General features: G+C 51.5%; 1 protein-coding gene and 1 pseudogene across 2 annotated transcripts; both read left to right on the forward strand.

Annotated features, from left to right (window-relative positions):
• The first annotated feature begins 267 nt into the window (after positions 1 to 267).
• Mab21l4 (mab-21 like 4) lies at positions 268 to 9,646 on the forward strand. 2 transcript variants are annotated; one of them, XM_055617081.1, is made up of 5 exons: positions 268 to 1,511; positions 5,028 to 5,253; positions 6,570 to 6,723; positions 7,903 to 8,259; positions 9,130 to 9,646. In XM_055617081.1, exons 1-5 carry the CDS (start codon positions 983 to 985, stop codon positions 9,220 to 9,222), a joined length of 1,359 nt encoding a protein of 452 aa, XP_055473056.1. In that variant the 5' UTR covers positions 268 to 982; the 3' UTR covers positions 9,223 to 9,646. The 2 variants fall into 2 exon arrangements, with proteins under 2 accessions (XP_055473056.1, XP_055473057.1); XM_055617082.1 differs by having other exon boundaries at positions 8,056 to 8,259.
• A 2,782-nt stretch (positions 9,647 to 12,428) lies between these two features.
• Positions 12,429 to 12,818, forward strand: LOC129683890 (60S ribosomal protein L31-like; annotated as a pseudogene).
• Positions 12,819 to 14,089: the final 1,271 nt, after the last annotated feature.

Raw genomic sequence — 14,089 nt, forward strand, 5'->3', positions numbered from 1 at the left:
CTGCGGGCTCTGACTTAGTGCCGTTCCCTGGGATCCGTGGCCATGCGCAGTGTGGTTGCAGAGATGTCATCTCTATGGTGCCTGTGGTGTTGTCACCTCGTAGGCTGTTTGCAGACTAGAAGCTCAACTGCCTCTGCACTGGGCCTCCTCTAAGGGCCAAGGGTCGCTAGGGGCGGCTCCCTCCTGCCAGTCTGGACTTGCACAACACTGAGCAGGGAGGAGGCGGTGGGCAGGGCACTGGCAGGTGTGGAGGGGCTTGTATGGTGAGACTTTTCAGCCATGAGGCGGAGCCGGAAGCTGCTTCTCCTAGAAGGCGGCAGCTCCTGGCCAGGTGGGTGCTAGGTCTTCTTGGAGGGAGGCTGGAAGGGTGGGCTGGGCAGCCTGAGGGGCTGAGCTGGCCAATTATATGGATGGCAGATGGAGGAGCGTTGGTTTACACTGGTATCTGGGGAATGCTAAGGAGACACGGCCCAGGTCTGGCCTAAAGCTTGTTCTTCTCCAAGCTGCCTGAGAGGGAGGCCTCAACCCACACGGAGTCTGGCATTGCCTTTCCGTCTGAGCCATGGGACAGGAGGCCGGGCAAGGAAGACTCATTTCACAAAGACAGTGTGACTAGCTTTTGGTTGGGGTGGTGTGTGAGGCATTAGGTACACACCCCCTCCTTCAGGTTAGGCCACTGTGTTTTGGCCCTAAGATTCAGGAGGGAGGAAAGAGGGAGGAGAGTGGTAAGCAATTGGGCTCCGCCTCCTTGGACAGCTTAATTGTTAGGTACTGACTCACCCCACTTCAAAGACCTTGGCCTTCATTCAGCTATTTAGCCTGCTGCAAGGAGCCTACCACTCTGGAACTCTGCCCATGGGCAGCTGAGCCCTACCTGCAGACCTGCTCCTCACCTGGGCAGGTACCTCTTCCTCCTAGCCAGTCTACACCAGCTCAAGAGCAGTCCCCAAGGGCCACCAGGGCCCTGCTGCCTGGCTCAGGGATGCCTGGCTCAGGGATGCCTGCTCCCTGTGTCTTTGCTCCAGACATGACGGAGCAGCTGCCCTTGTGGCATCACTACCTGTCAGCCATCCAGTCACGGGAATCACCCCGTGTCCAGGACTACCAGAGAGCAGAGAATATCCTGCTCACTGTGCTGGAGCGGGCCCATGCCTTGGACAACCGCTTTCTTGTTGACTATTCTCGAGACCTGGAGGCCTTCCAGTTTGCACTGCGTTCCTCAGAGGAGGCGCTGGATGTGGAGGTGCCCCTGGGGGTGGATGCCGAGGCTCTCCTGATGGAGGAGTCAGAAGCCACTGAACTTTGGGACGGCCCTGCAGTCTGTCGCCTGGGTGTCCTCAAGGAGGCATCTGGCCTGGAGCCATGGATGACTGATGACGTCTTCAGCGTCTCCTCAGAGGACAGAGACAAGTGCTGCGGCCACATTGTACCCAGTAAAGTCATGTGTGTCCTCAAAGATCTCCTGGTGGCTGCTGTGGTACACTGCCAACACCACAGGCTCATCCCGCCAGGTAACGGTGCGGGGGGCGGGGAGTATGTAATGTGTGTGTGCGCATGTGTGTGGCCACTGTGTTAGGGTGCTCAGGGTATGGACTGGGGGTTGCATAGAGGTCCCTGTGTGTGTGTCTTTCCTGTGCTTATGAATGCAGTGTGGGTTGCCATTGTGTGTCGGGGGCGGGGCGTGATCCGAGAGACTTCTTCCGGTCCTTGTGCCCCCAGCACCTCTGAGAAAGCAGACCATTGAATCTCAAGTGACCTGTTTCTGCATGGTGGTTTGGGAAAACAAAACAAAACAAAACATTTTAATGAGTGCCACTTTATACATGTCTGAAAGTTTAGACAAGCCTGCTGTTTTGCTGGCCAGCTGGCTTGATAGGGTCTTTGTGTCAGGGCGCTAGGAAAGCAGCCTGATGCTTTTTCCAGCCTGGTGCAATGCTTACCGGGCTCCTCTTCAGCCTTCGTACAATCTGTCCATTTGTATGCGAACCTGGCCACGTGTCTGTGTCAGAAAGGCGAATGCACGCTAGTGTGCACACATATGAGTGTGTGGGGACGTGAACAGACACGAGTATGAGTGTGAGTACATAGGTGTGAGTGCATGCTTTTACATATACAGGCACGTGTGTGCGCCCATTCCAACGTATGGCTGAGTCACTAACTTGGTACACTGAGCTCCAGATAGCTCTGAGGCTGGGTATTTTCAAATGTGCCAGCTTCAGTCTCGCTCCAGACATCTTGTTTATGTAATCTGGGGTGTCAGAACCCCAGGTGGATGGGGTTCCCAGCATGGCCAGAAGCAGCCAGTTTCTTTACACAATGGTGGCTAGAAAGGTAGGTGCAGACTGTGTTGAAGAAGGACAATGGGACTAAGTAGTGACGCTCGTCTTCTTGAGTTCAGGATTAGGACATCAGGGTGCTAGGGCACTGGAGGCCAAAACAGAACGTCCTGCTTCTCTTGGGAGGAGACAGATGCACGGTGGTGGCAGTTGCTACTTTCTTGTGTGTTTGTCTTCCCAAGTCACCTTTCTGGTATTTGTACTGTGTGTGTCATTAGCAAGTAAGGTAGTTGCCTCACCCAGAGGGCAATAACATGCCTAGGATCCCTAGTATGTTGAGTCCTGGTCTGGTTGCATGTCTAGGGGCCCCAGAGCATGGGATAGTGGGCTGATACCTCAGGATTCCTAGGGCTCTGGGAAATGGTTTGTAACAGAGGCCCACATCAGGGTACCTACACTGCAGTCTGGGCTGCAGGATCCAGAAGGCCTGTGGGCTCCTAGACAGACTTCAAACACCAGCAGGGCAGTTTATAGGGGCAGTCCTTCCCAGACCTGCTGGGCCAGGTATCCTGCAGCGGAAGACTGACCTTTGGTAGCCAGAGAGTCATTTAATATCTGGTGTCTTGCAGCTCCTCTGGCATCTTACCTGGTCATCTCTTGAACCCTCTAATTCAGCATGTAGCTTGGCAGGACCATTTCTGTCTTCTTGCTTGACCTAACACAGCCATTGCCAGTGGCCCTGTCTCCTGCAGTCCTCCTACTTTGCTGAGGCACAAACTCACCTCTTGGGGTAACTAGGGGACTTCTAAATTATGGGCCACCAAGGACATTCAAACATCTAAGCCCCACCTTGAACGGCCAGATTGCCTCCTGGCTGAGGAAGGAGACTCCACAGCCTAGGCCCATTCCTGCTCCTGTGGCTGAGCTGGGCCCATGGGAAATTCCAGGCGTTGCTTCCAACTCATCCCTATCGCTGGTGACAGGGTTCAGCTATCCACTCCTGGAACCGGTGAAACCAGCCAGGGCTGACTTAGAGGTAGCTAGTGAGAACAAGTGTGGCTGGCTGTCTTCCAGGCTGCCATTTCAAAGATGAAATGTGTGACCAGAGGAATAACAAAGAGACATTTAAATGCTGATCTGAGAGGGCCCCCTACCTCCTCACAGGAACACTGAGGCTCATGTGGGACGGAGAATCCCAGAGGTTGCCTGAGAGCGGTCCTGCAGACGGTGGGGGTTGAAGGTTTACGCAAGCAGGACCAGGCTGTTTCCGGAAGACTCTCCACACTCACTTGTAATGGAGGCCCTGTTACAACACTTGCGTTGGGGACTGTCTGGAGCACACCCAGCTTCTTGAGGGTTGGCTGTTCTGGGCTCTGACCCAGGCCCTTCCGTGGACATAGGAAGACAGTTCTGGGAAAGAAGGGGAGACAGATCCACCCTGAGCTTGTGTGGCGGTGTGGGTGTCTCTGTTATCCCCGTCTCTGCTGCTGATTTGTTTTGAAAGGAAGAGAACACTGAGGTAGAAGGCTCCTGGACACACTAGCACCCAGCCATGCCGCTCTTGAAATCTTCCTTCTTAGGTGACCTGTGATAGGGACATCAGTTCTGGGTGTCTCAGCAGGGAGGGGGAGAGAGAAATCTCTTGGCCATAATGTATCATTCGTGAAATGATAAAGGTAGCCGACTTCTGGAGTGTAAGTAGATACAGACCTCATCATACAGATGTCTGGCTTATCCTGGATTTCTGGGTCATGGCAGCCTGGAAATGGGGTCATCCACGCCAGTACCTCCTCCCAGGACACCAGGGCCTTTCCCAACACTGACAGTTCCATCCTGTGAACCTTAAGCTAAGCTTTTCCTGGACGTTGCTTTCCAGCCCCACATGTGGTATGAGGACCAGCATGCTTGCACAGGGTGGCTCTAGACCTGAGCTGTTAGGGAGGCTCTTAGTACAGGGGGTGGGGTGGGCACAAGCTGTGATCAGGAGAGGTCCAGCCTGGGATCCATCCTGCTGGTTCTGTTTCTTCTCAAGTGGGCTGGGCTGTTATGCCTGTTTGTCCTTCCTGGCCAAAACTGCCCCATGGAGGGCTGTGAGTCTCCAGATACTGGAGGTGACACCATGGTGAAAGCCTATCCTTTTGAGTAATCAGTACATAGGGCACAAAGCCTGGAATGGGAAGCTCTGCCCAAGAACTGACTTCCATTAAGGAGTGAAAGGGTTCAAAGTGAAGCAATGGAATGTCTTCATCACAGCCCTCTAGCAAAGACCTGCAGGCTCTGAGCTGCCCAGGGCTTTAGGGGTTAGGGAGAGCTTGAAACTTCACCAGCCCAGCTCTTCAAACAGCCAGTTTTACCCATGCTGGAACGGGGGCAGCACCATCCATGTCCAGTGCTTCTCCTTGGGACCAGGGCTCTCTTCTTGGCTCCAGCATGGGCAGAGGTGGAACCTGACCACATACAGGGGTCAGATCCCTCAGGTCTAGAAGGTGTGTGCAGTGGGCTCAGGCAACAAGACTGAGGGAGGGGCCTAGCAGAGAGAGGAAGGCTCATGAGGGAAGTAGCTGTTATGAAGGATGCTGTAATAGCCCAGCTGGCAGTGCCCCATGAACAGGGTTGTGTAACAGCTCAGTCTGGATGGTAGGCAGAGGGGCAGCAGGTGCAGGAAAGGACAGTCAAGACAGCAGGTAGGGTGTCTCAGACTAAGGTAGGGTTAGGTCCAGAAGAGGAAAGCTAGACTGATGGCTGTTGCAGGTTCACTGAATGCTGCCAGCCTGAAGGAAGGGCAGCTGCACCTGTCCCTGCTGGTGTCCAGCGGCTGGAGGAAGATACGCTTCAACGTTGTGCCTGCGGTGAGGAAGAAGCACAGGGTGCCTGCCTTGGAAGGGGCCCAGTTGAAGCCTGGATTCCCCGAGGGCATCTTGAGAAGAATCGCCAGTCACGGAGTGGATCTGGTGCCAGCTAGTGCCCAGCACTGGAGGTAGATGCCACTGTGGGCCTTTGGGTCCCAGGAGAAGGGGGAAACATTGTAATGCTCCCTGACCCTTGTGTGGGGAGGGTCTGAGGGTTTCTTGCCTGCTTCTATTCTGTGGGCATCTGTGCCATGCTGAGGTTACTAGAATCCCCACAGGAATTTTAATGCTCAGTGACACACAGGGAGCTGCAGAGAAGGCATAGCTGGACCATCTTCTACAGAGGAGGTGGCGTAAGGCTGTGATGAGATATCCATGTGGAAGGTGGTGTGGGAGGGGACCCTTCACCAGGTGAACATAGCACAGAGGTTACCTAAGGTTCCTCACACAGTGAGAATGCTCATGCCAATGAAAGCGGCTCTGGGACTTGCTAACACCCTTCACTTGGGGTGGCCTTGCCAGTTTGCCGAGCCCCTCTCAGAATGTTCCCCTTACCTGAGATGTTTCCCCTCATGTCCAGCTCTGGCTTTTGTGGGTTCCCAGAAGCCTGTGGGACCAAGTCAGAGTCTGTGAGAGGGTGAACGGGACAGAATCTGAGTCCATTTGAGACCAAACCAAGGACGCAGGGCCTGGGGCCCATCAAGTCTGACATCATTGACTGGCACCCACATACAAGGCCTCAGAGCTTCTTCTGGGGGAACTAACAAAACACTCATGTCCAAGGTGCTGCCATCTTAGAACCGATTGTTCCTTGTAAGTGATGTTTGTGAAGCTGCTGTGCCAGTCTGAAGCCTTAGCAGAGCTCTGCGGGCCCCCTACCCTGCATCCTACCTGACCCATTCATGCAGAACAGGGTCCATGCCTAAGGAAGAGAACATGGCATTCCTGTTTCCTTACCTCTCCTTCAGGACTGAGGTTTGGGGTGGAGGCCCTACTCTGTGATGGTCCAGCAAGCACAGATGTGTGAGCCTGTGCTGTGCAGGGCCTTGTGCTAAGGGTCTTTAGTTGAGCCTCCTTCACACACTATCCACCCTCTGGCTCCCATAGAGGCAAGCTTTGGTTTCCCTAATGAGTCCTAGATTGGAGCCCACATCTCCTGCCAGACTGAGGCCCCACCAATTCCCCAGTCTAAACAAACGGTGGGCTGGCTGGAGTCACCCCTAATCTCTGCAGTAACCTGGATGTTCAAGCCAGCACACTGAATCGCCTGTTGAGACACAGGGCATGGGGCCACAGAATGGCCACAGTAAGGGTGTGACCTTCACAAGGGGCTCAAGAGGCTCTAGTATTGGGGAACAGAAGCAGCCAGGACTTTTCTTCCTGGTGGCTTACAGGGCACTGGGCACTGGGAAGCCCAGACTTGAGAGGTGGGTCTGGCTTTCAGGATCTCCACTGGCTACCTGCTGAGCCGCCTGCTTGGAGCACTGGGCTCCCTTCCTGGCCACCGCCTGGACAGCCTCTCCATTCTCGACCGGGTGAACCTAGAGAGCTGGCGAGGTGGCAGCCAGAACCCTGGCCTAACTTTTGACCACCTGAAGGTATGCATGGTAGCTCTGTTGCTCACCTCTGTGACCAGACAACAGAGGGCAGTGGCCCCCAGCTGTGTCCCTCACACCAGCTCCCATGACAAGCAGTCACGGGTGTTGAAAGATTCAGGGACCACCGGAGGGGTCATAGCTCAAGAGGGAGGTCTCTTAGGCATGGCTGTAGAGTGGTGCTGTGGCACCTCAGGCTGGCTTTGGCTATCCCTAGCCAGGTGATGTGGGAGGCCCTGCAGCCTTGAAACAATGGGTTGGGCCACACAGGCTTGGACCTCTTCCAGCATGACTCCTCTTTATCTGTGAATAGCCCCAGCCAGATTCCTCTACAGAATGGAGTCAACTGAGTACCCATGGGAGCACGGCTCCTTTCTATGCTCCCTGGGCAGAACGCTCAGTCACATCTTCATCCTGATATGGCTTTGCAATAGTCCTGTGCTGAGAAGAATAAGAAAGGTGCAGGGCCAGGGTTCCAATCACCCCTAGTCCGCAGCACAGTGAGGGAAAGGTAGGACTGTGAAGTCTTAGGATCCTCCTGGAGTGTGTGTCCATGCTTGAGAGGACCCTCTGCTCTGTTCAGGTGTTAAGAGACAGGTGAGTTGACTTTTCATCAGGCACTGGCTTGGGGAACCTTCCCTGTGTGAACTTAGGCCATTCACTGCTTTCTCAGACCTCTGCCTGAGGTGTGGAGCCAGTTTCCAGAGGTCATTGGTGTTTGACACACAGATAATCCTGGTCCCCAAATGAACTGAGAGGTGCTTGAGGAGGAAAGGGTCTAGAAATGTAGTTGGCTGTTGGGTTTGGGGGGATATTTAACAAGGGCCTTGGAGAAGAAAGGAGGAAGATGCCTAATGTCCTGGGGTGGGGACTCTGTCTGCAGACAATGAGTTTAATGGAGGGCAGTAAAGAATGGAGAGCAGATGAAGGAAGCCTCATAACCCTGAGGGAGATCTGAAGTTCAGACTGGAGTTCAGCATAGGGTGGAAAGAGAAGAGCAGAGGAGCGGGAGGGACACAGTACAGAGGAGAGCTGCTAGGGTGGGCAGATAGAGGAGGGGCTTAGCATTTGGGGATGTTGAGGGGGGTTGGTGGAAGTAAGCTGGGGCAGGGTTGGTGGACAGGAAGGTGGTGGGGAAGTGGTCCAGCCGCCCATTGACCTGTGTGACCTTGTGTGCTGCAGACGGTACTGCTGTGGGCCTCTATGCTCTTCCCAGCACCAGAGGACTGGGCGGACCTGCAGGGCTCTGTGTACCGCCTGCTGGTGGTGCTGTTGTGTTGCCTGGCTACCAGGAACCTGCCTCACTTTCTGTACCCGGAATGCAACTTGCTGCAGCACAGTGGCCTGGACCTTGGCGTCATCTACCAATGCGTGGAACACTTTGCCAGCCAGCCCGAAGAGTCCTTACGGATCCACGTCACCCACCTGGGCCACAGCCGTCCTCCACGCATTGACAATGGAGTCAAGGCACTCCTGCAGCTCCCCGCCAGTGACCCTACCTACTGGGCCACAGCCTACTTTGATTTTCTGTTAGATAAGGTGAGTGCAGCTGTTGCAGGAGGGGGTGGAAAAAGCCCTCTGGGGTCAAGAACGCGAGGATGTCTGGGTCTCTGGATGGCTGAGTGTCAGATAGAACATGGGGTGCCATCTCAACAGGGACCCCAGGGTTGTAAGACTTCTCTCCAGAAACCAGGGCAGAGTGGCTGAGACTGCCCCTGTGTTTCACAGAATTGTCCTAAACCACACAGCTCAAATGCCCAGACTGTTACCCCCCTTGGGGCTATGGCTTTCCCTGGACCTCCTGTGTATTCCTGGATTTGGCATTCTGATGGCCACACCCTTTGAGACCTTGTGTTCTCAGGCCTGATGTTCAGAGGTGCCTACCAGCTTCCCCTTCCACACCCACAGAGCCCATTGCTCCCCTGCAAAGGCAGGGACCCGCCTCCATCCCAGGCCCAAGCACTGCTTCCAAAACATGTCTGACTTTTTTTTAAGTCAACTTCTTCAACCTCTTCTAGCAGCAGTGACCTGGGGTGGACATTGTGGTTCTGGCTTCTCCATTTGATTTTAGGGAGCCCCCTTGTTGGGTTGCTGATAGCCTACCCACCATTACTCAAGAACTGTCACCTCCATCTTTGCACCAGCTTGATGGGCCTATGGCAAGCTCTTAGCTGATCTGTTTGGGCAGGGTGGGAGGAGGCAGGAATGCACATTAGTGGGACCTCCTTGGGGGATCATACCTGTGGCAGATACACATTGTGTGAGGAGGGGCTGTGGAGGAGGATGTTGGGGTGGTCCACCTGCAGGGGTGATTGCCCAGGTGCGTACCCACAGGTAGAGTAGTCATAGATAATGTTTCAGGTGGGTGTAGCCTGGCTGTCTGTGACCCTCTGTCCCTTCCCACTGCAGTTCCAGGTCTTTAACATCCAGGATAAGGACAGAATATCAGCCATGCAGAACATCTTCCAGAAGACCAAGACCATGGGAGATGAGAACAGCTGAGCTTGACTGGGAGGCTCAGCCCCTACCAACCTGCAGAGCTCTCTGAAACTTTTGGAAAAGGAATGGGAATCAGGGATATCTCTTTGAGTGACTGGTGGAGGACTCCTGTTCAAGGGATGACTGTGAGGGTCTGAGTACCCGGCGCTGGGATCTTGAGGTAGCTGCCATGTTGCAGACTGAGCTTGAGGTGAATGGGTCTATGCTTCCCAGAAGTCCATTGATCCATCCATTTGACAGTCGGCAGAACAGGTACAGGCATAATACAGCATGGGTGCTTGCTCTGCCTATGCTCCACACTGCTCCTTGGGGTTGAAATACTGTGTGTTCAGTGTTGAACACATTAAACTTCGCAGTGTACCCTGTGGAGCAGGTCCGCCAGTTTCTGTATTTCTCAGTGCAAATATAGACTCCTAAGACCATGAAAGGCTCGTGTACAATGGATGATTTCATTTCAAAGCTTCTCCACTCTCAGGTAGAGAATGTACTCCCTGGACAGATGTCCCTACTCTCCAGTTGAGAAGGATCTAAAGCCAGAAGACAGAATTCCACAGCCCCCCTATACTGGTCTTGCCTGCTCCTCTGTCACTGTGTAGTGTCTCCTGTTCTCAGCATTCTGTGATTCCCTTCATATCATCTCATTAGCCTGAGAAGCTTCCCTGGAGCCCAGGGTCCTCTAAGTACCTCAGCTCAGAGACATCTTTTCTTTGTCATCTTTGACACTTGCTGGCATTTGCTCCTCAGCTTCAGAACTGCAGACTGCACCAAGGCTCTGGGAGGGAACCCAGAGTCCCACATGTGTGCCAGTCATCCAGTGTTCCAGTGTCCTTCAAGGACCAACAGCATGTGTCAGAGCAGCTACACAATGAGAGCAAGTGTCCAGGGCCCCTGAAGATCCCTGAACAAGGAACCAGGGCCTGAGATATCACCAACACAAGGGAAATGCCATGTTGTCTCAAGAGTGGAACTGGAATGGGCCCAGGCCCACCTGGCCATCTCCTCAGTGATGAGTATTAATCACAGTGGCTACACTTAACAGAGATGAGAGAGATGAGAGCTGTGAGCACAGGAGAGACCAAAGAACAATTTTTTTTTAAGATTGTGTCTTACTATGTAGCTCTGGCTGGCCCGGAACTTTCTATGTTTATTAGACTGTCCTCAGACTTGTAGAGATATCCTTTTCTGCCTTCTGAGTGAGGGATTAAAGATGTGCACCACCACACCTAGTTAAAATTTTTAAAATTATATTAATGTATTTATTTTGCTTGTACCAATGTGTGTGTGTATGCATGAGTACCGTGGCTCATGTGTGTAGGTCAGAGAACAACATGTAGAAGTCGGTCTTTCCTTCTGCTTGTGTGGGTTAGTCCATACATTGAACTCAGGTCATCAGAGTTGGTGACAGGGAACTCTTTACCCAGGGAGTCGGCTCATCAGTCAGCAAGGGAATATTTTGAAACCAGCTTTAGTCCACTCCCCTTTAAACAGTCTATCCAAACACACCACATGAGGGTATAGGAGCAGAGTGCAGCCCTCCTTAGAGCTTACCACAACGACTCCAGTAAGGACCAGGTGGACTGCTGTGAGTGTCCGGGTTATAGAAACTTTGCCAAATTTGTCACCAAGGTTCTATGCTAGACACATGACCTACGGTAGAACAGGATGTCAGGGTCTCTGGAATCTGCCCTGTAGGCACCAATGCAGGAGGCACACATGTTCTCAGTAGAAGGACAAGTAGAAACAGTGTGTCTACTTGGAAGAGGACAGTGTGAGTTTTGGATCTGACCCACACTAACTCACCTGTCCTGGACAAAAGACAGGACTTGGGAGATAGGCTACAAAATGGGTTCATGCTGAGGGTGCTATGTAGATCAGAACCAGGAAGGCTCGCTGGCCAGTTCTTCAGGGCCTTACATAGGTGTTCAACTTTTCACATTTCTACATGGCATGGTGGTCTACAAATGGGCTGGGCTACGTTCATAGCTGTTCTGGGAATATGCAGTCTGCAGGCCATACAGTGGATATGGCTGTAGGCTCATAAAATGTGCTCATTCCACAAGGCAAATGGGGGGAGGTTTTGTACCATTTCAAAATCTGCTGCATAGGCAAAGCACTTGATCTCAGAGGCCTAGCACAGGCCAGGACTTTGCCCTATCTGCCTGGGTACTCGGTGATCTCTCTGGTTCTTGAAGACTATGTATATATGTCACCTAGGAATGTCCATCAACTAAGTGACTGAGATAGCTGTCACTTTCGAGTGGGACTGGCACACAGGTCGCTTCTACAGCAAGATAGTATGACCACAGTCTCAGTGATGTTATGTGGATCTCAGAGAGCCCCACCATAGGATGCCCTAAAACAAGGGAGTGTCATGCACAAAGAATCCTCAAGATACCGTGTGATCCCATTCCCATTGCCACAGGCCCCTGTGTGTGTTGGCAGGAGTGGAGGAGGTCTGTGGTGATGCAGCATAGATTTGGAGGACAGTTAAAGCAGTCTATCTGGGCAGTCAAGCAGAGGGAGTGGACAGATAAGTAACAAGGACAGTGGCTTGTACCCTCCTGTCATCATACCTGGTGATCAGGCCTCCCCCTCACCTCCCCCTTGCCTTGGTGTCATAGAAGGCAGCAGTGAGGGATGGTCTTCTCAGAAACAGAGCTTCAAGAAATAGAATTATTCCTTAATCGTGGCGATAAGAGACCCATGAGAGACCCACAGATGTAAGACAGGAGGTTACAGAGCTGAAGGCGGCTGCAAATGACATGCAAAGCGAGTCCTTATGAAGGCCCAGAAGTTCTGAAGCTAAAGACTCCACAATCCATGAGGACATTTGGACACTTGGAGATATGAACGCTCCACTCTAGGCACCTGATAGAAAAAGATCGGCAAGTACGTGTACAGAGGACTGGAAGAACTCTGTCACCAGCTATCCTGAATGCTGTGTGGAGAAGCCCACCCTCATTGACAAGATCAAATTTTAGTGCATTTTCACAGAGCTGAGATCCGTACACAATATGATTTCTGACCTCAACATACACAAATTAAAAATTAAAAACAAGTGGATTTTTAGAATTAGGAAAGGCGTATAACTCATCATTCATAGGCAACTTGGTTATCCACTTAGAAAATCTAAAGACAACTATAAGGAAGCCTTTCAAGGCCTGTAGATATAAGACTAGCATAAAAAATATTAAAACGGCTTTCCAGCTTGGCCCCGGCAGAATGGCTCCCACCAAGAAGGGTGGCGAGAAGAAGAAGGGCCGCTCTGCCATCAACGAGGTGGTGACCCGGGAGTACGCCATCAACATCCACAAGCGCATCCATGGCGTGGGCTTCAAGAAGCGTGCCCCCGGGCACTCAAAGAAATTCGGAAGTTTGCCATGAAAGAGATGGGGACTCCAGATGTGCGCATAGATACAAGGCTCAATAAAGCTGTCTGGGCCAAAGGAATAAGGAATGTTCCGTATCGCATCCGAGGACGTTTGTCCAGAAAACGTAATGAAGATGAGGATTCACCAAACAAGCTCTACACATTGGTAACTTACGTGCCAGTGACCACATTAAAAAATCTACAGACAGTCAATGTGGATGAGAACTAAACTCAATGTCAAATAAAGTTGCAGAACTGCCTCCAAAAAAAGAAAAAAAAAAAAAGAAAAATTAAAACGAAGCAATTGGAAATTAAAAAAAATTAAATGCCATTTATAATATCAGCAAAAAAGCAGCCCCCTAGTAATAAATAAATCAAAAGTTATTTGCAAGTCAGTTACAGTGAAAACCTGAAACACTGTTTTAGGCTCATGAATTCAAATTTATGGTATTTCTAAGATTCCTACTATCCTTAACCTGATAGTTGGGAAAATATGATAAGAATTCCAGGAATCTATTTTGTAAAAGCTGACAAAATAAGCTCAAATTTTATGTGGAAATTTGAAGGTTTTAGAATAAGAAAAATCTTTCTCCTTTCTCTCTCTTTCCCTCTCTCTGTTGGGGGGAGAGGTAGGGGGAGGAGAGGAAGGGAGAGGGAGAGAATGAGAGCAAGCAAAAGAGTGAGAGATTGAGAGAGAGAGAGGGTGAGAGAGAGAGAGAGAGAGATTGCTTCATATTCAGGCTTACTGGTAGCTCCAAATTTTGAGATAAGGTAGATTGACTTAGGACCAAGTAAAACAGATGCCAGAAACCAACTCACACATCCATAGCCAATGATCTTTGCCAGCTTGGCAGGTCACTTGAACGGAGAAAGCAAGGCTTGTTTAACAAGCATACTGTTGGGCCAACTGGGAACTGCTATGAAGAAATGCACCTTGCTCCGTGTTCACACCATGAAGCAAAAGATACAGACCTACACTACAACTCCAAAAGAAGATACAGAAAGAGTCATCACAGTCTCAACGTACAAAGACTTCTGGGCACAGGTCACAGAAAGAGAAGCCACAGGACTGCACCAAAGTTAAACAGACCTGCTCTTTGGAGCCATCAGTAAGGAAATGAATAGGTAGGTGAGGCACAGAGCAAGGAGACCCTTGCGACACAAACATCTGATTGGATTGAAAATATATTTAAAGTAAATCCAATATGGTGCTGGGGAGATGGCTCAGTGGGTAAAGTGCTTACTAAGCAAGCGTGAAGGCCCAAGTTCAGATCCCAGCATCATATATGGTTACATGCGTGCACACCTGTAATCCTAATGCTAGTTGAGGGAAGGTTTGCTGGACAGTCAACTTAGCCAAAATGTGAGTTCTAAGTCAAATGAGAGACCCTATGCCAAAAAGTGAGGTGGAAAAACACGGGTGGAAGACACCCCAAAGTTTACTTCTGGTCTACACACACACACACACACACACACACACACACACACACACACACACAC

This window comes from Psammomys obesus, unplaced genomic scaffold (assembly GCF_907164565.1).
Source record: "Psammomys obesus unplaced genomic scaffold, mPsaObe1.curated_primary_1811, whole genome shotgun sequence".
In the NCBI taxonomy this organism is placed as follows: Eukaryota; Metazoa; Chordata; class Mammalia; order Rodentia; family Muridae; genus Psammomys; species Psammomys obesus.

What these genes read in the sequence shown, in the direction of transcription:
- Mab21l4 (XM_055617081.1), top strand. Translation starts at nt 983, where the DNA reads ATGCCTGGCTCAGGGATGCCTGCTCCCTGTGTCTTTGCTCCAGACATG. An exon ending in GCTAGTGCCCAGCACTGGAG is followed by an intron (nt 5,254 to 6,569) that starts GTAGATGCCACT and finishes TCTGGCTTTCAG; the next exon opens with GATCTCCACTGGCTACCTGC. An exon ending in TAACTTTTGACCACCTGAAG is followed by an intron (nt 6,724 to 7,902) that starts GTATGCATGGTA and finishes TGTGTGCTGCAG; the next exon opens with ACGGTACTGCTGTGGGCCTC.